Here is a 22,038-nt window from a genome sequence, read left to right on the forward strand (position 1 = left end):
ATAGGAAATCTTTCTTCTAAAATTATATTTTTAGGCCTTAAATGTCAACTTAAGGCATATGAAATAGATGTGTATTTCCTATTACTGAAAATTATTTTTAGCCAGGAGTGTTAGAACTATAAGGTTTGATGCAGTGTTTTTTTAACCTCATTTTAAGATTTATGTTTCAGAATATTTAGTTTTCTATACCAGCTGAAGTATCTGAATATGTTGTTTTCTATATTATTACATTTTACATTTGAGCTGTGAAGATTATGTTAACATTAGCCAAACTCGAAGTAACCCAACATACCTTGTTACACAGAATGAACTCTTGTGGCCATAAGTGCTGTTACCCAATAGCCTTCCATATTTTCTGTTTTCTTACTTTTTAGCTAGCCAAAATGTGTAACTGTAGCAAATATAAAGTTTCATTTTGTTAGCCATGTGAGACCCACTCTTTATATAAATAAGCATGTGCATTCTATAAACAAACCTATATCTGCACATTAGTGGCTACCACTTTCCCAAATGTGTAAACTAAGTAAGTGGAGGAAAGGAGAGCCAGTTTAACCACCACAGCTGTTTGGAACAAGAATATCTCAATGGCATAACAATGGACCATAACTGTGCACCCACTGACCTTATCTCAAGTTGCTCTACAATATACCACTTTCAGTGTCTTCTCCCACTGCTGCCCACAATTCTGACAATTTTAACATGGTCTGGTTTTATCTTAAATTCATTAGAAGAATATAGTTATATTGAGTAAGATTTATGTGGTCACTTTAAAGAAAATAACATAATATTGTACTTATTGAAGATATTTCAAATATATTTGGGCCATACTGCATCATTAAATCATACATCTCACTGATAGATAGAAATACTACAAGGAAATGTTTGATTGAACGACTGTAGAAACTCGCCTTCTAATTCTTATTCCAAAAGTAATTATGCCCATACACTTTCCAGAATAATTAAGTCCCCATTGCATTCTAAGGGGGAAAAATGGTTGATGTAGACTTGTTCTCTAAAAATTGCAAAGATGTTTAATTTCAGAAACTGAATCCATCATTTATAAATACACTAAAACATAATAAATGCAAAAATTAGGCAGAGGTACAGTACAGTATTTTAACAAAACCATATCCTTCCTAAAAGCTGTAGTTTATTTTATTTTCCCATTTTTTTTTATCAATGCATTGGAGGGATGGGAAGAGGAGGAGGAGAAATATTCTTTTAAAATGTGGACAGCAAATGCAAATACTGGCTATTTTTACTTGCTGTCTGAGGGCTATTAAAATTCTACAATATCCTACTTGGCTGATAGACACTATCAATTATGGTCAGTTCTACTATATAATATTCTATGCAGGATTCCTAAGCGCTGTGCAAATTCTTCAGGTGCATGTGAAGTGCCTGTGAATGCAAGGACAATCTGATGCAAGTCCTGCGTGTTCTGAAGCACCTTTTCCAAAGTATTTGCACAACATTAGAAAGGATATTTACTGAAAATCAACTTCATATAACAAATAATGGAAAAATGCCATATATGATTTTCAGTTACATGGGAAACCTCAACTACATTTTCCCCAAGAAGTAATGTTTTAATTCATTCAATTGTAAAAGACTTGGCATGATGCCCTTTTTAAATATTTTTTATCTTTCAATGCACTGCATTAAATAACAAACATTAATTGGAAATTTTGAAAATAAACACCCAAAAACCTTATAAATACTCAAGCTCTAATTCAGTTACAGTGTAAAAAAAACCTGAATAAAGACCATGAATGGCAAATTTATAGATTACTGTATAACTGGTGTTTCTTAATAACTCTAAGTTTAGTCAAATACTAATTCAACTGCCATCTTTAGTACATACATAGTTGAACAGAAGTACATTAAGCCTGCAGTTAAAACCTGCTAAATAGGAAGATGGCTTCATTTCCACCTTTATATACAGTTTTTTCTGCAACTAAAGCAATGTTCAGCTAATATACAGTACCTGGTTTCTGTTTTTTTTTTACATAATTGAATAAAAAGCTACATAATAGAACTTTTTACATCCATTTTGCCATTCTATTCAAAATGTTTTAAAATTTCATTTACAATATTCAATCAAAAGCTACATTGTTTTTAATAGTGGGGACAAAGACAAGGCTAATTCTAATAGGATTTTTTAAAAAAGAAAATGTATATACACTATATCTGGCCTGAAAGACTACTGATAAGGCACATGTAGACATAGAACTGAAAAATATAAGTTTCAAACAAGAGGCATTGATTAGCTGTCATACATGACCCCTAAATGGAGCAATTAAGTTACAAATATAGTAATTATCCAGTGAACAACAAGTTTAGACTGGCAGCCTATTCATTAATTTCAATACTGGAAGTATATCAAAGGAAGATTTACTTTCAAAAATATAAGTTTTTCAAAGTGTTCCATTGTTAGTCTTGAGTGACTAAAGGTGATGCTTTCATTGGATGTACTGAATAATCTCTCTGATGGAACGATGCTTGGAGGACAACCTAGGAATCGAACAGCCAATTTTGACAATACTGGCCAAGATGATTTCTTAAAATTCCAGTAAGTGAGGGGATCACAATTATGCTCAAGCACTTCTTCCTCCAGATATAATAGCACCATTTCCTCTGGCAATTTAGTCTTTTCTTTTGGAAGTTTTGCTTTTTTCATATCTTCCATCAGTGACCAAAGACTATTGTCCCCATAAGAGATTTTAGATGTTGAACTTATACCACAACCATTGGAAACTGGTTTATTATCATCTGAGGTAGCATTTAGTATTTCTAGCTCCCTGATTAAATCCTGTTTATACTGTTCTGCTTCTTCTTCTGTGAATAAGGAGGTCTTATAACGAGGGTCTAAAAGTGTAGCAAAAATGTATCTTGGATCGTGGAGTATGGAGGATAATCTACTCACCATAGCTTCTTTTAAAGACTTTAGCATAGTATCTATGCCCATTGTTTCCTCAAACAGTAGTTCAATTTTCCGGTTTAGAATATGAATCATTGGAATTACTTGGCTTAAAGTGGACATATGTGTACTCATCTCTCTACTTGCAACTTCAAATGGTTTGAGTGCATGACAGACAGACTGCATCACTTCCCACTGATCACAGCTTATTAATTCCCTGAAGCTACACTCTATAGACATTTCATCAATAGCTCTTTTCTGTTCAATTAGCCTTTCAAGCATATGAAATGATGTATTCCATTTTGATGGGACATCTTGGATTAGCTGATGTTGTGGCAAATGATATTCTTTCTGCAGCTCTGCCAATTTCTCTTTTGCTTTTGGTGAGCGATGCACACGTTCACATATCTTTCTGGCAATGCTAAGCAGGTTCTGAACCATCCTCTGGCTTTTAATAGCTTCATTCACTATGAGATTCACTGTGTGACAGAAACATTGCACGCTTGAATGTTCTCCCTCATTTAAAGTTTTTCCTATTGTCTGATTATCTGTAACAGTAATCCCAATCTGTAGTCCAATTGATGTTATCCAGGTTTCCCACCAATATTCTAGTTGTTTCTGAATGCTGATACCATTATAGTCACAATCAATCTGTGAAACATTTAATAACGCTGAGCAATGGTAATCTTCACACTGAGGCCGAACTCGTGATCCAAATGTTACCCAATGAGCTGTGAGAGTTAGATATTCCCGAGTTTGATTGCTCATCCATATTCCAGAGGTAAAGTGGACTACACCACTTTCAGCTTCTTTAAGATGTGAAACAATTATTTCTTTCACACTATCATACATATCAGGAATCGCGGTATGAGAAAAATAGGATGGTGAAGGCAATGAATACTGAGGTTGCAAGTATTCAAGCAATCTATTAAAACCAATATTATCCACAAAAGAATATGGCTGAAGATCAAGTGCAATCATTTCAGCGACAAGACTCGTAATTTTTTTGGCAACAGGATGTGTGTCAGAAAACTTGTCAGTGGTTTCATCAAAAGATGAAGATCCCAAAAGATCTGTGCTCAGAGGTATGCGATTATTTGTGGAAGAGGACAATACTGGCTCTGAGGCATCTGGTTTTAGGACATGATTATGAAACCGTTGTAAATGTCTTAAAAGGCAACTGGTACCCAAATTGGTTGGCTTTTTCCCTCGACTTATTGTACGTCCACAGTGCATACATATTACTTTAGTTGAATCCGCAGAACAAATTGAAAAATGGTTCCACAGTTTTGAGGTCTTTTTGCTACTAACAGGAAATATGACTTGAGTTTCATTAGTAACCATTGTAGGTAAGTCAGTCAATTTTGAAGCTGAACGTTCTGCAGAAGCCAAGGTAGCATAAGGAGAATTTGCTAAACTGGCATCTATAAAGCTCTTTTGGATTCCTATAACTTCAGGATGCCGCCTGTATAAGTGTCTTGTCAAATAACTTGTGCCTAAATCACCTTTTTTCCCATGGTTTAATATACAGCTGCAATGTCTACATATAACTTTTAGATTATCCCCTGGAGACAAAGAAAAATGATTCCACACTTCAGCTTTCAGCTTTCGCATTATGCGTTTATTCTGATGAAAAACAGAGCCATGTTCCAGTAACAATGGGCTTTTTTCAGGAGAAGAAACTAAAGAAGCTTCCCCTATATCTTCAGATGATGAAAACAATGAGGAATCCTCCATCAGAGTATCTCCCAAAGGAAGACTGGAATTATTTTCTTCAACTATTCTGTCTGGAGAAGAACAAACAGATGTTGGTTCTTTAGCTAATTTTCCAGATGATACAGAACTTGGGTCTCCATCTGAAGCTAATAAAGGTGGTAATAAAGTTGGAGGAGCAGAGTAGAGAGGGGGTATGCTTGAACCTCCTCCGTTCTCCTGTAGAACAATAGAACGATGTGCTCTCCACATGTGCCGTATTAAGCAGCTCGTTCCAAGATCTTTTCCATTCTTTCCTCTGCTAAATTCATTCATACAGTGAATGCAGACAGCTTTTGAGTTATCTAGAGGAGATAAATAAAAATGTTTCCATACAGCAGATCGTCTCCTTGAGCCGGATGTAGTCTTAGGAACTTGAAGAGTTTTATCTGATATATTGTCCACCATTTCTTCACATTGACTGTTGGGCAGGTGTAGTGACAATCCAACACCAGCTTCTTCTTTATTATTCTTTTCAGTATGTGACAAATCTGAAGGTATTTCTTCAATACAAACTACAGGAACAGATTCCTCCATAATTTGATCTGGGGATGGAACCTTAGAACAGGTTTTCTTAATTAATTTTATAGGAGTTAGCACATGAGTTAAATCTCCAGTATCTGCAGGCTGAGGTGGCAATAGTAATGTAGGAGATGAAGAAAAGGAAGATATAGCTGGTATATTTCCATTTTCCTGAATGAGTACAGTTGGATGAGCTCTCCTCACATGCCTCATTAGACAACTTGTGCTTAAATCTTTCTCATTTTTACCTCTGCTAAATTCTTTCATACAGTACATACATATTGCTTTGGTACTGTCTCTAGGAGATATAAAGAAGTGGTTCCAAGCAGGGGATTTTTTTCGGGAGCTCATGTTTCTATTTGAAAGAAGACTCTGTGTTACAGCTTCCATTGCTACATCATAGAGAGTACTGCTATACTGAGAAAAAAGAGAACCATAATCATCCTCATTCTCTGCAGAGATGAATTTGTCTGAGTTGTTACGGACAAAATTCTTTTCTCTATCATCCTGTTCATCACTGCTGTCGATCTGTCTTAGATCTTCTTTTTCAGTTTTTATATCTATTGTTTCTAAAATACAATTACTATCATCTTCAGGTTCCACTTTTAAATTGTTGATTTTATCCATCATCAAATTATCGCTGATTTCAGGATGCTCTGCTGTATTTGTATCCATGATTGAGCTCAGTTATTTCTGGTGTGTACTCATATCTTAATGAAGATTTGGAATTCAAATTAAATGCATTTTAAAACATGTAAAAAGATAAAGGTAAAGCAAAAGGTTGTGTTTTAGGCCCTGTTGTCTGACTCCCAGGATCTTTAGATTTCCAGATTATATTTCATTCTTTATAGTACTGGCACTAAATCCGTTGTGTTGCAGGTTGGGAAGTCAAGAAGTAGTTGAGTGTACATTCAGTTCTACCATCTGCTCCTATCATCTAGAAATAACAGAAAAAAAGAAAGTAAGTTAAATGTCGCACTTCCAAGTTTGATTTATCTCTTAAATAAATAATAATCTGCTTATTTCTTTAGTTTTAAGTTAAGGGAAAATAAATAGAAACATATTTTGAGACAACATGTTTTTTAATTAAAAAAACCTGCACTATAATTATTTGCATCCATTGTTACTCATGGTGAGGATTCAAAGATCTACTTTAGGTTTTTTCATGGGCAATAAATTTTGCTATTAAGAGTTCTATATTTATGAAAACATTATTTTTCCTTAATGTTTCATCCTGTAGATGTTATTAAGGCCTGTGCTTATGGGATGATTTGGAAATTGCATTTAGATCAGTCTTCCATTAAAAGCACCATATCCATTTATCTATGTATCTATTTCTACATTTAACCATTAAATAAATGAGATAAAATATATGTATGTTAGCTATATAAAACACAAATCTCTCTGAATGTTGAACATATATTCAACAAATATAACAATATGTTTATCACTGGCCCAAACTATCATTAGCTGTTGGCTTTGTAGAAAGAAAAGAGGAAATAGGAGAGACTATTGCAATGTTTGTTTCACTGAGATTTATTATTATTTTCCTCTTCCCAATCCCCTTCAGCAAAACCCAAACAAAAATACATGCAATTTTCTGGTGGGCCAGACCTGTGCAAATGTGTTTTGAAACCTCAATAGACAAGGAACTGAGTACTCATTTTACCTGACATGAAGCAAGCAGAGATGTTATCTTTCAGTTCCTACCTTCATCAATTTAGCTCCTGTCATCAGTAATCCCACCCTGCCCAATCTGGATAGCAAATTTGGATATGATAAATGTGTTAACCGAACAAATGTATTTTTGTATCATTATAGTAACCCAATGATGGATTCAATTCTTTTTTGATGTTTGAAATGCACTAGATTTACAGGCAGAAAGTGGAATACCATTATCATTTTCATCCCATTCCTGTGCATAATTTCATGATCTATTCCTTTCTCCTACTCCACTAGTTCTATAATATTTCCTTGTCTGCTCATGCTGCAGTCCATGGCTTCTTGTATTTTGCTAATGGTCTATTATCTTTAGTTTCCAAAATGCTGATTTTGATGGAACACAATATGGATGGAAGATAAAAAGTGGAAAAAGATATGCTTTCTTCTCAACAAGTAAGAGATTAAGGAACAAATAAAACTGCAAAATGCTGCTGAAATAAATTAGAGCAGAGGAATTTATCTCTCATTGTGACTTGTAAATGTTTTATTCTACTCTATTCAATGCCCATCATATTATTTCACCCACCTCGTAGGTTTCATCCTTCTAATTAGACTCATATGAACTAGGAGACAAAGTAATTTTCACACTTTACTGAAAGAAGCGACCAGCATTTTCTTCAATCCTGTAAAGACAAATAGCATTTATGTTACTATTTTTTCATGTTTCTTTATTACTATTCTTTGTAGAAAACTTTTGATGGAAGACATCTTTCCCCAAGCAATAACGATTTAGCCGTTTCAGATGTAATGGTAACCATCTTCTTCTTTAAGTGCTAGGGCAGTGATGGCTAACCTTTTTGGCACCAAGTGCCCAAAGCGCATGCATGAGCGCGCATGGCCAAAATGCAATACGCACGTGGAACCCGTGCATGCGCCCTGCCTCCACACATGCGCAAATGACCCCTTGTGACCCCCCACACATGCGCATGTGACCCCCCACACGTGTGTCCTGCCCTCGAGCATGCGCATGTGACCCCATGCATGCATTCCTGTGCATGCGCAGCAGAGATCCAAAGACCAGCTGGTTGACGAAAGGCGCAGGCACACATGCATGGCAGAGCTCAGCTGGTGTGACCGCTTGTGTGCCCAGGGGGCTCTGCGTGCCATAGGTTCGCCATCATAGTGCTAGGATATTAGACTCTTTTCACTGTCTGGTTGTTATGGTTATTTAATTATGAAAATATCAATTTGCAATTTGATAATCTTGATTGCAAAAATATATGCAGGCTATAATGCTCCATATTTGGACAACAAGAAATTGTGCTTTTTAAAATGCCACAATTAATATCTCCATTCATGCATTCTGTTTGGGAAGGAGAGGGAAAAAAAACACAACAAAACACTGTATTCGCATCACAAGTAATGATTTATTGCAATTCTAAAGATGGCCTACATATTACTAATTAGCAATTTGAATATAAAAACTGAAAAATTACATTTGAGTCAAAAAAAGGAGCTCAATGTCTATCTATCTATCATTTAAGAAACTTCTAATAAAAGGCTGACTTACAAGTACTGATTACTTATGATACTGGAACAATTAAAATTCTCTAAGTATTTTGTTAAGCTACTAAAGTTAAAAACAACATTGTTACAACAGATATTATTCAAGACTATATTCTGATTAGGGCCAAGTTTAAAAGGATAGTTTTAATCAGTTTCCCTATCCATCTGTATTAACAGTCTTGATTTTTTGATCAAATTATACTGGGAATTACATCATTCATTCTATTTCTGAACCCAATATAAAATGCCAGATTCGTTCTTTTAATACTTCTATTAACCAAGATATATTATCCTTCCTGCTGTGAATCAATTGCCCATTTAATTTATGGAATACCATGATTCAAAATAACCTATAATATACCAACCAAAACATTTATTGCAGCTTATTTTTATTCTCAATTATAACTGCTTGGTTCATGTACCAAGATTTGTTTCTGACTTTGCTAATTTTCTTTTCTGAATAGGTGTCTAATGATGTTATGGGTTTATAGTCTGCATGAGAGACTACAATAGGAATAACAACAACAAAAGATAATAGTAATCATTATCCCAAGTGAAAAGATATGTAATAGATGAAAATATTATTGGAAGAATACTTACTTATATACTAAATTATTTCTTAGTCTTTATCATACATCTGAATGAGGGAGCAGTAAAAAATATTTTAACATAAAACTACTAAACCCTTATTTTCAGTAACTTCAAACAAGGTACATCTACTTGCTATCTAGTTGTATTTTTCATAGGAGAAAAATACAAGTTTTGTACAATTATTTCACTTTAGATTTTGGGCTTCAAAACTACACACATACTCAAAAACCATAGCTTTTCATGTTTTTCACTGCTATGCTAAAATTCCTAGTAGCTACATTCAGATAAGCCATGGTTCATCATAAAAGGATGAACTTAGTCTCTGTACTCTAGGACCTAAGGACATACATTTAGAGAGTTTCAGATTTTCTATTTTTTAAATTAATGATGGCTTGTTATATTTTCCAAATCTGACAAACTGTTTCCAGTCTTGAGTATATGAATGAATGAAACCCAACTTCTAATGTCAGGCCTGTCAAATTGGTGGCCTGAAGACCGGATGCATCAGTTACAGGCCACGCCCACCCTAGCTCCTCAAAGGCAAAAAAGTCATGATGCATCAGGTGACACGACCGAGTCTCACACCCATGATCTATGTATATAACTTGCTAGATTTGTATCCTATGGCAAGACCAGAAGATGATACAAATGTTTAAAAATGGTAAAAGTTTTGAGTTTTGACAGGTTGACCTATGATATTTAAATCAAAGGTTCAGGTCTTTTGGTCATTTTTGCATTAGTAGAGAGGAAAAACATGAGCTCAGAGCTGAGTTTCAGTTTATTTTCATCAGAATTATTGTAAGATGTGACTTAGAGCTAATATTACATATGGCTTTTATCACCACCTTATAGTAATTTAATTAAGAAGTAAATGCATGCATTAGATTAATATAAATTTCAATATACCAAATAGTTTAGAGTATACAAAGTTATTATCCATTTTTAAAAAAATATACAAAGAATAAAAGTTCATCTACAAATTAAATCCATTATGGTAGTTGTATTGACCATAGATGCAAAATAGATATGTAACTGGGAAATTATTTTCTTAGAACAATTGTATCAGCTATTTTTTAAGTTGGTTTAAAAAATACTGTATGGATAAAAACGAAGTTACAAATTTATTTTCTGAATATTTACCTTTTCAATAACTTTCCCACCTTTTTAGAATAAGACAATTTAGATTAAGTTTCTCTATATAGCTAGTCCTTGACTAACAACCACAATTGAGCCTAACACTTATGTTGCTAGGAGAGATATTTGTTAAGTGAGTTTTGCCCCATTTTACAACTGTTCTTGCCACATTTAAGTGAATCACTGCAGTTAAGTTAAATGCAGTTAAGGTTGTTAAATGAATCCGGCTTCCCCATTGATTTTGCTTGTCAGAAGTTTGCAAAAGGTGCATGATTCTGGAATACTGCAACTATCATAAATATGAATCAGTTGCCAAGCATCTGAATTCTGATCACATGACCATGGAGATCTGCAATGGCCGTAAGTGTAAAAAATGGTCATAAGTCACTTTTTTCAGTGTCACTGTAATTACAGTGACCTGTAACAGGTCACTAAATGAACTGTTGTAAGTTGAGGACTACCTGTGTTTATTGCAGAGCTACCATCTAACACCTGTCTAAATAATGCAAGGATACTTCTTCTAATTGAAGATCTAGAAACAATGGAAGGTGCAATGGTGAAACAAGAAAAAAATAGAATGACAAAAATGGAATATAAGAATGAAGTGCAAAAATGAATACTTTCTAAAAAATAAATAGCTAAAGAGTGTAGTCTTTGTTAAACATACACATAACTTTTCCTGGACTGAAGTAGTTCACATTCTACAATATAGACACAATCATCTTGAGATTGTAATTACATGTTACTAGTTGCTTGTGTAAAGAGTCCCTCAGATTCTCAGTTCTTTTTTTTTGGTCATAAATTGAATGCGTTAATCATTAACTGCTATCAATTTTACTAGCTTTGTTAGCTAACTAAGATAGCTTGAATGAATGTTGTCTGGATGGTGAAAGGTCTGATATTTTCAACATTTTTTAAAGCTTGTCTTCTTTCCCGAAAGGATTCTAATTCATGCCAGTAATAAAAAAACCTATGAAAACATACTGAAATTTAATTATTTGTTATTTTTGTTAATTTCTGAAATAAATTTAATTCAATTAAAATTGTGGACAGTTGGTTACAATCCTAGGTTAAATTGTCTATGAAAAAGTTCTATTGAGCAAGACAATATATTTTTCTGAGCAAACTTGACAAAAAGATTTGATGTATTGGTGACTAATCTTATTTTCTACAATTCAGGTTATAATCAAGTCTGGGTATACATGTATATGGAGGATTATAGTGCCTATGTCCAGGAAGATATGGCTATGTAGAATATATTAGTAGCGGTTACTTACTTTTTTCAAGACTGAGATCATGGAGAATGTAATTTTGTTACATACTCCATGATCTCTTTGTGCAAGTTCAGTAACAAGTTTATCTCTCTCACTATCTTCCCTTGTCTATATGTTACCCATCTCTCTGAAGCAGCAGTCTTTAAATTTTAACACACAATTTTTTTTTCACATTTCATTCATCCTAAATTTTAAACCTTGAAAAATAAAAATGTCTGTTTAAACAGCTATGTAAGATATTTATACTGGAACCTTAGATATGCTCCACAAATAAACTATTTTTCCTGCCAGTAAATCTCAACCATTAAAAAAAAAATTCTTACAAATCTATTCACATTTATGCTATTACAATGATTCAAAAGACATAGAAAAAAGTCATGGATGATTATTTCAATATATGATTACTGTGGTAAGATTATTATATGCACATAGATGGAAAGATTAGACACTACCCATCATGGAGTAATAGAGTTAGGGTTATTGACAGAACTTGCTGAATGGCCAAACTGACTTCCTTGATTAGAGAAATGTCATTATTGATATTCATCAATGACTGGAAACTGCTTATGGGTTTTTTGAAGAAAAAAATAGTTTTGTAAGCCTGGCATCTTCTGGGGTATTTGAGGGGCTGTATCAAAGCATTGGGTCTTATATCTTTCAATGATCTATCTCTATTTGCTCAGTTACAAACAATAATCCTCTTGATGATTTTATCTAACAGCCTACCCTCAAAGCTCTCAATTGTCAAAGATCCCCCCCCCCCGCCCCCAAACTTTATATGGGTAACATTCCAATTGAAAATTTGCCCTGGATCAAATTTGGAGATTTACTTTTTTATTTATAGAATCAGACTGGTTACTAACTAATAGCCCAAATCTCTCCAAGTGCTTCAAAGTGGCTTCAAGCCATGAAGTTTCCTACATGGGCAGTTTCTTCCACCTGAAAAGAGACCACTTTTAGGACCACAGAAACACAAATACTGCTATGTAAACACTGACTGAAAAAGAGGTAAACCTATTATGATGATGATGATGATGAATTATTATTCTAACCAACAAAAAATAAGGCCCAAAAGTTATTTCCTTTCAAAAGATGATTTTCTGTCAGGGCCACGGAACTCCTCGTTCAACAACTTCGGTCCAGGAAAGAGCTGGGCTGCTTTGAAAAGGCAGCTTCCCCGCCAAGGGTCTTTGCCACGCCAAGGGTCCCCCTGAGTTGTTGACAAAGGACGAAGGGTGACTAAACGGGGGGGAGGAGGTGCGGTGTCGCTCCACCTCGCGTAGCTCGACACCCTCGTTTCCCTCAGCAGCCATATGGCCGGAGAGAGCTACCCAGGGCCACGGAGTCTGTCAAAAGGGAGAGCGAGGTACCCAAAGGGACGACGATAGAAAAAAGAAGAAGAAAAAAGGGGGGAGCGGTGAAGCAGGGAAAGGAAGACGCTCCTTGGAAGGGGGCGGCGGCCCTGCTCCAAACGGACGGTTTGTGAAGTGCAGGGCCTGCGTGGATCCCTCTGTGTGTGTGTGTGCAGGGGGTGGGGGAGAGACAAAATGAAGCCGAGACAAAGCCGGGCGCTAGTTCTGCACCCTTAAAAGAAAAGTGCGGCCCTCCCAAAGGGGGGTGAAGGAGGGGAGTGAGAGGGCGGGTAGGCAGGAGGTTAGCAGGGAGATCTCGGCGACCGCTCTTGGAAGGGACCCACGGGACTCCCTCCCGAGAGGCTTCGTCCCTGGCCCTCAAACAATAAAGGCCGGCGCACGCGAGCGAGCGAGCGAGCAGCGCACCCGGGCCGGGGACGGCGTTGGTTCCTGCGCCCGACCGACTCCGATTCCACGGCGACCCTCCCGGCTCCCCCTGGCTGGGATGACGAAAGAGCTGCGTCCCCAGCGGAAGGATTTCAGCGGGCGGGCAGCGTCCCTGCCACGGCCGTGGCGGAAAGGAGTTTCGGTGGCGGGGAGGGGGGGGGAGGAGGAGGAGCAGGAGACAGGCACCGCGCGTTCACCGTCTTCCCTCACGGGCGGGTCTTTGCTCTCCTCACCTCTCTTTCCAGCGCCTCCCGCTCGACCTGTCGGCGCCGAAGAGGTTAACAGGAAGGTTCGAGGATCCCCGTTCCATTCATTTTCTCACTTGCTTTGTCTCCCGCTACCGCGACACTGAACTCCGACTCCCCCGGCTCGGACGCCCCGGCTCCTACTACGCATGTGCAGCGTTCGGGGCGGCAGCAGCAGCAGCAGCAACAGCGGCGGCGGCGGCGGCAGCAGCAATAGCGGCAGGGGAAGGCGGAGCCAAGGGCATGGCACGCAAATCCGAGCGGCAAGCCCAGACGGCGAGAGAGGCGCGACGCGACCTCCGTTGGCCGGGTGAAAGGCGTCACGCGCACGCGATCTTCCATCGGCGCAGCGGTGCGCGTCATGGGGACGTCGCGTGCTGTCGTCATGGGTTGGAGGGAGGGGGCAGGCAAAAGGGAAGAGCGGGGCGACAAAATGGCTGCCGCTGAGGAAGCGGGAGCGAATTGCGGTGGGGGGAGGGGGAGAAGAAGAGTTTGTCTTCGGAGACTGAGGGTGTCAAACCGAAGTTGCGAGCGATGGAGCCCTTATTCAGAAACGGATGCTGAGTCGAGCGCCGCGGTTTGCTTTACAAAAAAGGAAAAGATGCACAAAACCATCTCCGATAGGCAGCGGACACTTGTTTCTAAAACTGGAAAACCTTACTCCGTTGCGCGAGTCTCAACTGCTCTTTCGGCGTCTGGGTGTACCATTTTCATGGGCCGAATGCCATATCCTACTTTTTTTTAGGGTTAGGGCTAGTGTGAGATTTCAGGAATGAGAGGTTGTATTAATCACTCAAAACACCTATTTTGCCTCTTAGTATCACCAGGCTCTCGCTGCAAAAAAATAAATAAATCCTGACTGAAATCAATGCAAGGATTGCCTCGCGTTTTGTACTTCTTTAGTAATTCATAAAATTCATCCCAGTGCTGGATATTAAACTGATATTTAATATACAAGAACATTTAAAACACTAAGTATTTAACAGGGTTAGTAAATAACTATGGTATTTCTGAACTTGCTTCCAAACTCCAGGTTTACGTTTTAATTGTAGAAAAATCGGGAGTTTCAACATGGCCAGTGTCCTTGTAAACGCTTATAAAATATTCTCTAAATGGCTGAGAAGAAAAGGCAGAAACTTATGCTCCAATTGTTACTAGCTTTATTTTTACATAAAAAAGAAGTAATTTGATATATGTACTTCAAGCCCAATCTCATGCACAAAGTTCCAAAGGCTGCTTATTCATACAAGTGTCAATTCTGTGTGACCAAACAGACTTAATTTCCTTTCCAGTCATTTTATTTGAATATAAATCAAATTCATAAACTCTGTAAGGGTACTGCCCTAACATTAATAATGTAAACTGGATGTGGAAGAGAATGGATAGAGGGCAATGGGTGTGGAAAACTGCAAATGCAAACAAAAACGTCATCCTATATTCTTTCTGCTATTAAATGTATTAAATGCTTACTGTTACAGTATTAATATAAAACAAATAATTGGGTTTTATAAAATACATGTGTTTAAACCAGCAGTCTTATGTACCTGTATGTGAGAGAATACAATTGAGTTAATATTTTTTAAATGTATCATTCTACACATAATTTTTCCTTGTTAGTTTGAACATGTTGTGTTTTACCATATGACCTCTACCTTGGGTGCAGAGATGTAATATATTTTATCTGTATTTTTTTCTTCCACAGCTATGTATTTTTCATGAAGAGACATGTATGTTGACTAAATATACAGAATTCCATCACACTGGATTGCACCATGTAATTATCAGATTAGTGCTTCCTTCACTCCCAGACATTTGTCTCTTCAGCATTTGAAACATTCAAATGTATTAAGAGTATGCCTAATAAAACCATTATGATCCATTAAAAATATGCAAAAGCTTTTGTTTATTTACTTGTTTAACCAGTTATATTTCTTTGGGCTTATGCCAAGATAAAACATTAATATTTTTTTTTGTGAGACATATCGCTACAGAATTGTTTAATGTAATTTTGCCTTTCATACATTTTAAAGTACCAGGAATATGTAGATATTGTTTAATTAGTCTTTGAAAATCAGGTGTAATTGTTGAAAGTATACTTAGTTTTGTACAAATCATGAAGATAAACTTAACCAGGAAAAACTGGATGACTCATGTATATATTTTAACCCTTGTATGGCAATTTGGTCTACTTTCTTAAAGCCTGTCATTTAAAAATAAATGCATCCATTTAATTGTATTAAGACCTCTCCTTTATAGTTAAACTGCAACCTGTTTTGCCATACAATGGTCTTTTTATGGTAAGCCTTTCTGTTGGTAGTGGAAAAGGTAACTTAAAAAGTTAAAAATGTAAATGTAATCCTATCAGAAAGTATAGTTTTCTTTTCCTCTTTAGTGATCTTTGCTTTGTAAAGATGCACTGAATCCACAAACGTTTTAAAACCGACAGATAAAGTAGGGGAAACTTAAAATTAACAGTGAGTTCTGAAATGCCCCAAGTTTACAAAGAGAAGGAAAAATAGGAAAGCTGGAAGCAACTATAGAATGTACAAAGTAACGTGAATGAATTTTGATATTTGGAAAATACATTATAATATTAGATTTTCTTTGGTGAAATGTATTTCATTGTGTGCTCTTACCTTTTGGGATATTTCAGCAGCTTTGGATATTTTTCAAATAACATTTAGAAATGCATTTCAATAGATATTGATTAAATCTTTAAAACAACATGGAATTTTATTTAATATAATACATTCCTAATACATGGAAACCTGATTACTATAATGTAAACTTTAGCGTTAAAATGGTTTCTTATCCTAATTATCCTAATTCTTGAAGAATTATGATATTAACCATTTAATGCCCAACCCAAACAAGATCCAAGTATGTGCTTTCCACCTCCGAAATTGAGATGCAAGGGATGAGTTGAACGTTATGTGGCAAGGGAACTGACAACAGCACTGTCCAGCACCTAAATATTTCAGCAGGATACTCTCCTTTAAACATTGCCTGAACACTAAGGAACAATATCAGGAAATTAATAACCATCTACACAGCGCGCATCAGCTTTGTCCTTGAGCATCTTTACTACAGTAGGACACATCTGCCCATGTGAAACAAGCTGATAGCATCGTCAAAGAAGCAGTACGCTTACTGACAGGATGTCTCATACCTATACCAATTGAGAAATATATTCTTTTGCTGGCACTGTCCTGTGCCAATATACTGAAGTGCTGTGCCAATATACTGAAGTGGAGGCTCTTAGCAGATAACATGTTGTCTGTGGAGAAACACAGAGCCCATTGCTCTGCTGTCAGCTTCAGAAACATACCGGTAATGACTTATTTTTGCCCAACAACAAAGCCAGAAAGGTGGCTTGTTCTGCCAGGTTAAAATTAAACACAGAAGTAGCGTTTGCCTGAGCAGCACTGCTATTTTTTCTTCCCATAATTAAAACGTTTTATCCCTTTACTTAGGTAAATGTTACCTATATTTGTAAATATTCTTGCATGTTTCTGTCAAGATCATCTCCTTTACTCTCTATACCCTCAACTTTAAGGGGTAGACTAGCTGAAGACATCGACTAGCAGCCACCCAATACAGAGAGTGCTTGACTTAAAACAGTTCATTTAGCTGAGTTACAATGGCACTGAAAAGATGACTTATGACCATTTTTCTTTCACACAACTTTTGTAGCGCCCCAGGATCATGTGATCAAAATTAAGATGCTTGGCAACTGGTTCTAATACTAATGACCTTTGCTGTGTCCAAAGGTCATGTGATCAGTTTGCAACTTTTTGACAAGCAAAATCAATGGGGAAGCCAGATTGACTTAACAACTTTGTTACCAACTTGCCAGCTGCAGTGATTCACTTAACAACTTTGGCAAGATAGGTGGTAAAATGGGCAAAACTCACTTAACAGGTGTCTCACTTGACATTATTTTTGGGCTAGATTGTGGTCCTAAGTCGAGGACTACCCGTACTAGCAGGAACAGACACATTTTATTAACACGCGATCCCGATATTCCTGCAGAAGCTTTACCCTACGGAGAAGCAAGGGGGAATGGCTTCTGGCAAGAGAAATGCAGGAGTCCCTTCCTCACGTGTTACTCAGCAATCCGCCAGTAAACCAGAGTTTAATCCCAAACCATCATCATCCTTTAATTGGAGGGTTCACGGGAGTGAAACAAAATGGCAGTCATCAACCCCCACACCAACAACGCTGGCTTTCTAACTGCCGTTTTGCTTTTCAACCCGGCAAGTTTTAACGGACAGCCGGCAAAAAAAACAAAAAAAAACAACCCAGCGCAGACCGCGCGAACTCCCGCTCCTCTTCTGGAGCGCAGTTTACGTCCGCCGAGAGAGGCTTTGGGGGAGGGGGAAACCGTAAACCTTTCCCCACGATGATTGGCTGATGGAAGGGTGACGAACTTCGGGGGTTGGGGGGAGAGAGAGAGAGAGAGAGAGAGAGAGAAAGGGACCCGTTGGCTCCGCCCACAAAACGCGCGGCGTCTCGGCTTGCCGTTTGCGTCGACGTCGTCCGCGGGGCTGGGAGGTGCCTGGCGCCCTCACGTCCTGCTCCTCCTCCTCCTCTCCTCTCTCTCTCCCCCCACCACCGCGCTCCCTCCCTCCCCTCCCCCGCCGGCGCGAGCGCTGTGGTGAAGCCGCCGCATTGTTTGTGCCGAGGGGGGGAGGAGGAGGGGAAGATTCTCGGCCACGGGCGCCTCCGCACCCAACCCGCAGCCGGACTGCGGCCCTTGGCGACGCGCTCCGCCTCCCGCCCCGAATGCGTCGCTGCAGCCGGATCCAGCAACCACCACCCCCTCCGCCGCCGCCACAACCAGGAGCTCGCGGGCGGCCGCGACGGCGCGGGCTATCCGCTGCCGCCTCGGTCTCCGTCCCGCCGGGCGCTAACAGCCGGAGGAGCCCCTCGGGCCCGCCGATAGTTCAGACCCCAGCTCGTTGTCTCGAGTGAAAAAAGAGGAGGGCCTGTCAGCCGCGTCCTTGCGGCTCCCTCAGGTGAGCGCTGGAGAGCTCGGGCGTGAGGGGGCAAAAGCTGGCCGGCTCTGGCACGGCCTCTCGAGTCGGCTCCGCCGGGCCGAGAGCTGCGGAGGCAGGATGGCATTGGGCGGGCGCCATGTTTGCGGCCCGAGTATTGTCCCGGCAGGGGTGGGGAAAAGCGGGCGAAGGAAGGAAAGGGCGCGCCGGGGGCCGCTTGCGGTGGAGGAGGCTGGAGAAAGAGTTGCTGGGCCTGGTGCGGAAGGAACCATTCTGGGAGTGCGGGGGGCGGACGTGGGGAGGGGGAGCCAGTGGGTCTGGGCAGGAACCATCGGCGCGGAGGCGGGGTGTGGGAGGGGAAAAAGAGGCGTGCTCCGGAGCCATTCAGCGTGTGTGTTTATGTCACGATGGGCGCGGACAGGGCGGGGAGAAACCAATGTTTGGGGGCTGGGGGATGACTCGTGTGGGACGAACCATTCTTAGAGAGGAAGGCATGGCAGCTTCATGTTTGTTTGTTTGTTTGTTTCCGCCCCGTGGCTCGGGAAATGGCTCTCTGTACCTCGTTTCGGCTCAATTGTCTTCCTCGAAAGGGTTAGGTTTGGTGACGTCAAAGGGGGGGAGGATTAATTTCCGTACAGATCCCTTTAACTTTGGGTGAAATGCAGTTTTGCCCTTCCATTGGCTTGGTTGCTGTGCCACCGTGGTCTCTGACGACCACATGGGTATAGATTTGAGCGTAAACATGTAACAGGATTAGGTTGCTGGAGTTACTGAAGAGTAGCCCTTATAGAAAGGGTTCTCTTCTGCCCAGAGTGTTGGATGGTTGGTTGGCATAACAACTTAATAAATTATTATTCATCGGAATTTATCTTTTAAGTGGACTGGGGGAAAAGTGTTCTTGTTACTTTTTCTTTTCTTTTCTTTTTTTTTGTATTAAATAGATGATATCAGAAGTTCAGCAAATAGTGAAATTTGCTTATTAGTTGTTTTTGAGAATATTTAATGTAGTCACTTTGGTCTAGTGGTTAAGAAAGCAGGTACAGGACCAGAGTTCAGGTTCTGCCTTGGCCATGAAAGCCAGCTGTGGGACCTTGGGCCAATCACTTTGTCCAACTCATTCCACAGGAAACATAGGAGGAGGAAGGTACTTTACTGCCTTGGGTTATTTGTAAAATAATTATTTATAAATAATTAAAATAAATTATTTATAAATAATTTCAGTTGCAAGAAGTGTTGATTGTTATTGCTGCAACTTGATTATTATGTTGAATTCAACCGTATCTCTTTGTTGTCTGAAATAATTACGACAGAATGTCTGATTTAATAATTCTCTGAAGTTGATATAGTTTATGTTCTACAGGTAGACCTTGATTTACAGCCTCAATTGAGCCCCAAATTTCTAAGTGCTAAGTGAGACATTTGTTAAATAAGTTTTACTTCATTTTAGGACCTTGCTTACCAGAGTTGTTAAATGAATCGCTGCAGTTGTTAAGTTAGTAACACTGATGTTAAATCAATCTGGCTTCCCTATTGATTTTGCTTGTCAGAAGGTTGTAAAAGGGGATCACAAAACCCCTGGATACTGCAACTGTCATAAATATGAACCAGTTGCCAAGCATCTGAATTTTGGTCACATGGAGATGCTGCAGTGGTCATTCAGTGTGAAAAATAGTCATAAGTCACCTTTTTCACTGCCATTGTAACTTTAAATAGTTGTAAGTCGAGGACTAACCTGCTCAGGGTATGTCTGCATGCATAGATCTGGGATATCTGCCTTATTGGCTATAAAATTATAATAATGGCAACCATAAAAGATTGTTAAGAAATAAATGTTTGGATGAATTGTAGTACGCTTTGTATTTGAGAGTGAAACCTGTTGAAATCTTATATTGTATTTTACAAGCATAAAGTTATATTCCAAATTGCTGCTTGTAACAAATACTTTTAAACTTGTATATAGTTATTCACAGTATAAGATTACAGTTTTTGGGTAGAAACTAAACTTGGCTATAAGATGCTATTTTAAAAATAACTTTTAAGTAAACCCTAACAACTTTGGAGTTTTGTAAATATTTATTTTGATGCAAGGTTTGTAAATACATTGTTGTACATATGGAAATATATATAAAATAGCCCATAGAATAAATCTTAATTTGATGGAACTCTGCACATGCTAATATTTCTTATCACTATTTTAACATAATTTCACTTAAATATATATACTGTTTAAAAAGACATTTTTAGTCTATAGCAGCTTTATAGGAGCCTCTGTGGCGCAGTGGTTAGAGTGCAGTTACTGCAAGCTACCTCAGCAGCCAGCTGTCTATAGTTTGGCAGTTCAAATCCCACCAGGCTCAAGGTTGACTCAGCCTTTCATCCTTCCGAGGTGGGTAAAATGAGGACCCAGATTGTTGGGGGCAATATGCTGACTCTGTAAACCACTTAGAGAGGGCTGTAAAGCATTATAAAGCAGTATATATGGTTAACTGTTTTTTAGGATTCTGTTTTTTAGTAAAGCTTTATAATGAGTTTGAAAAGTAGAAAAATCTGAGTAAATTATGAGCATAAATTAATGTCATTCAGAAAAACTAGTACTATGACTTAAAACATAGTTTGCACATGCGTTCTGATATAAATCCTTACAGGGAAAAGTATACATTTTAGAGAATTAGATGGAATTTAGAAGTCCAGTCCTTGAACTGCAGGATTCATCCCCAATAGATGACTATCCAATGTCTTCCTGAAAAACAACACTGCAGTTTTTCTCAATTTTCGCAACTTAAAGATGTGTGTAGAATTCTGAGAGTTCAATTTGAAAGACACATCTCAAGTTGCCAAGATTCAGAAATGCTGCTCCAGTGAAAGGATTAATTTATTGACAGCTCTTAAATTATGGTAACCAAACAGTTGAAGAATAAAGGTTTAAATGTATTTTATAGTGTGTATTTGTAATTTATTTGGAACGGAAGATAAATGAAAACAATTAAATACATTTTCCTTCTAACATTTTATGGTTTTATTTATTTGTAATCAGAAGACATAGTTCTTTGATGAATGGGTACAACATCTTTATAGGTGGGAATAAGATCTTATTGAGCTTCATTCCCTTGTTAATTGCAAAGTCGTGTCCGACCCATTGCGACCCCATGTACAACGTTCCTCCAGGCCTTCCTATCCTCTACTATCCTCCGGAGTCCATTTAAGCTCACGTCTACTGCTTCAGTGACTCCATCCAGCCACCTCATTCTCTGTCATCCTCTTCTTTTTCATTCCCTACTCTTCACCAACTTATTTTATTCTATTTGCTCATGTTCCTTGGCTTATTGGTGTAAGACAGCTCTAGACAAATGTCCTTCAGTGTTCTTGAGTAATATATATCCATATTCTAAAGATTGAGAGGGGAATTAACTGGGAATAGCATACCTCTATATATATATATATATATATAGTCTTTATCTGGGTATTCTTGATCAGAATGGTCCAAACATCGTTTTTCTACATGTTTATACGTTTTGCATGTATACTTCAATACCAATCTACTTCATATTACAGTACAATTTTTCCAAATATATGTGT

The 22,038-nt window shown here is 38.4% G+C and overlaps 2 protein-coding genes across 6 annotated transcripts in view; one reads left to right on the forward strand and one right to left on the reverse strand.

Moving 5' to 3' along the window:
* Positions 1–1,008: 1,008 nt before the first annotated feature.
* ZBED4 (zinc finger BED-type containing 4) lies at positions 1,009–13,834 on the reverse strand. 2 transcript variants are annotated; one of them, XM_026669019.2, is made up of 3 exons: positions 13,454–13,834; positions 7,443–7,539; positions 1,009–6,131 (listed from the first exon to the last, which is right to left on the reverse strand). In XM_026669019.2, exon 3 carries the CDS (start codon positions 5,867–5,869, stop codon positions 2,366–2,368), a length of 3,504 nt encoding a protein of 1,167 aa, XP_026524804.1. In that variant the 5' UTR covers positions 5,870–6,131; positions 7,443–7,539; positions 13,454–13,834; the 3' UTR covers positions 1,009–2,365. The 2 variants fall into 2 exon arrangements, with proteins under 2 accessions (XP_026524804.1, XP_026524805.1); XM_026669020.2 differs by having other exon boundaries at positions 13,200–13,623.
* Positions 13,835–17,974: 4,140 nt separating this feature from the next.
* The window catches only part of BRD1 (bromodomain containing 1), a 49,511-nt gene continuing 45,447 nt past the window's right edge, over positions 17,975–22,038 (forward strand). For all 4 annotated transcript variants that reach the window (XM_026669016.2, XM_026669017.2, XM_087969429.1 and 1 more), the window contains exon 1: positions 17,975–18,483. The gene's annotated coding sequence lies outside the window, so the exon portion shown is untranslated. The remainder of the gene's footprint in view (positions 18,484–22,038) is intronic.

This window comes from Notechis scutatus, chromosome 6 (assembly GCF_049901735.1).
Source record: "Notechis scutatus isolate UNSWTSFEM ecotype Mainland chromosome 6, rNotScu1.2, whole genome shotgun sequence".
Lineage (NCBI taxonomy): Eukaryota > Metazoa > Chordata > Lepidosauria > Squamata > Elapidae > Notechis > Notechis scutatus.

Bases quoted from the DNA above. Each gene is read 5' to 3' on its own strand.
- ZBED4 (XM_026669019.2), bottom strand. From the start codon at position 5,869: ATGGATACAAATACAGCAGAGCATCCTGAAATCAGCGATAATTTGATG.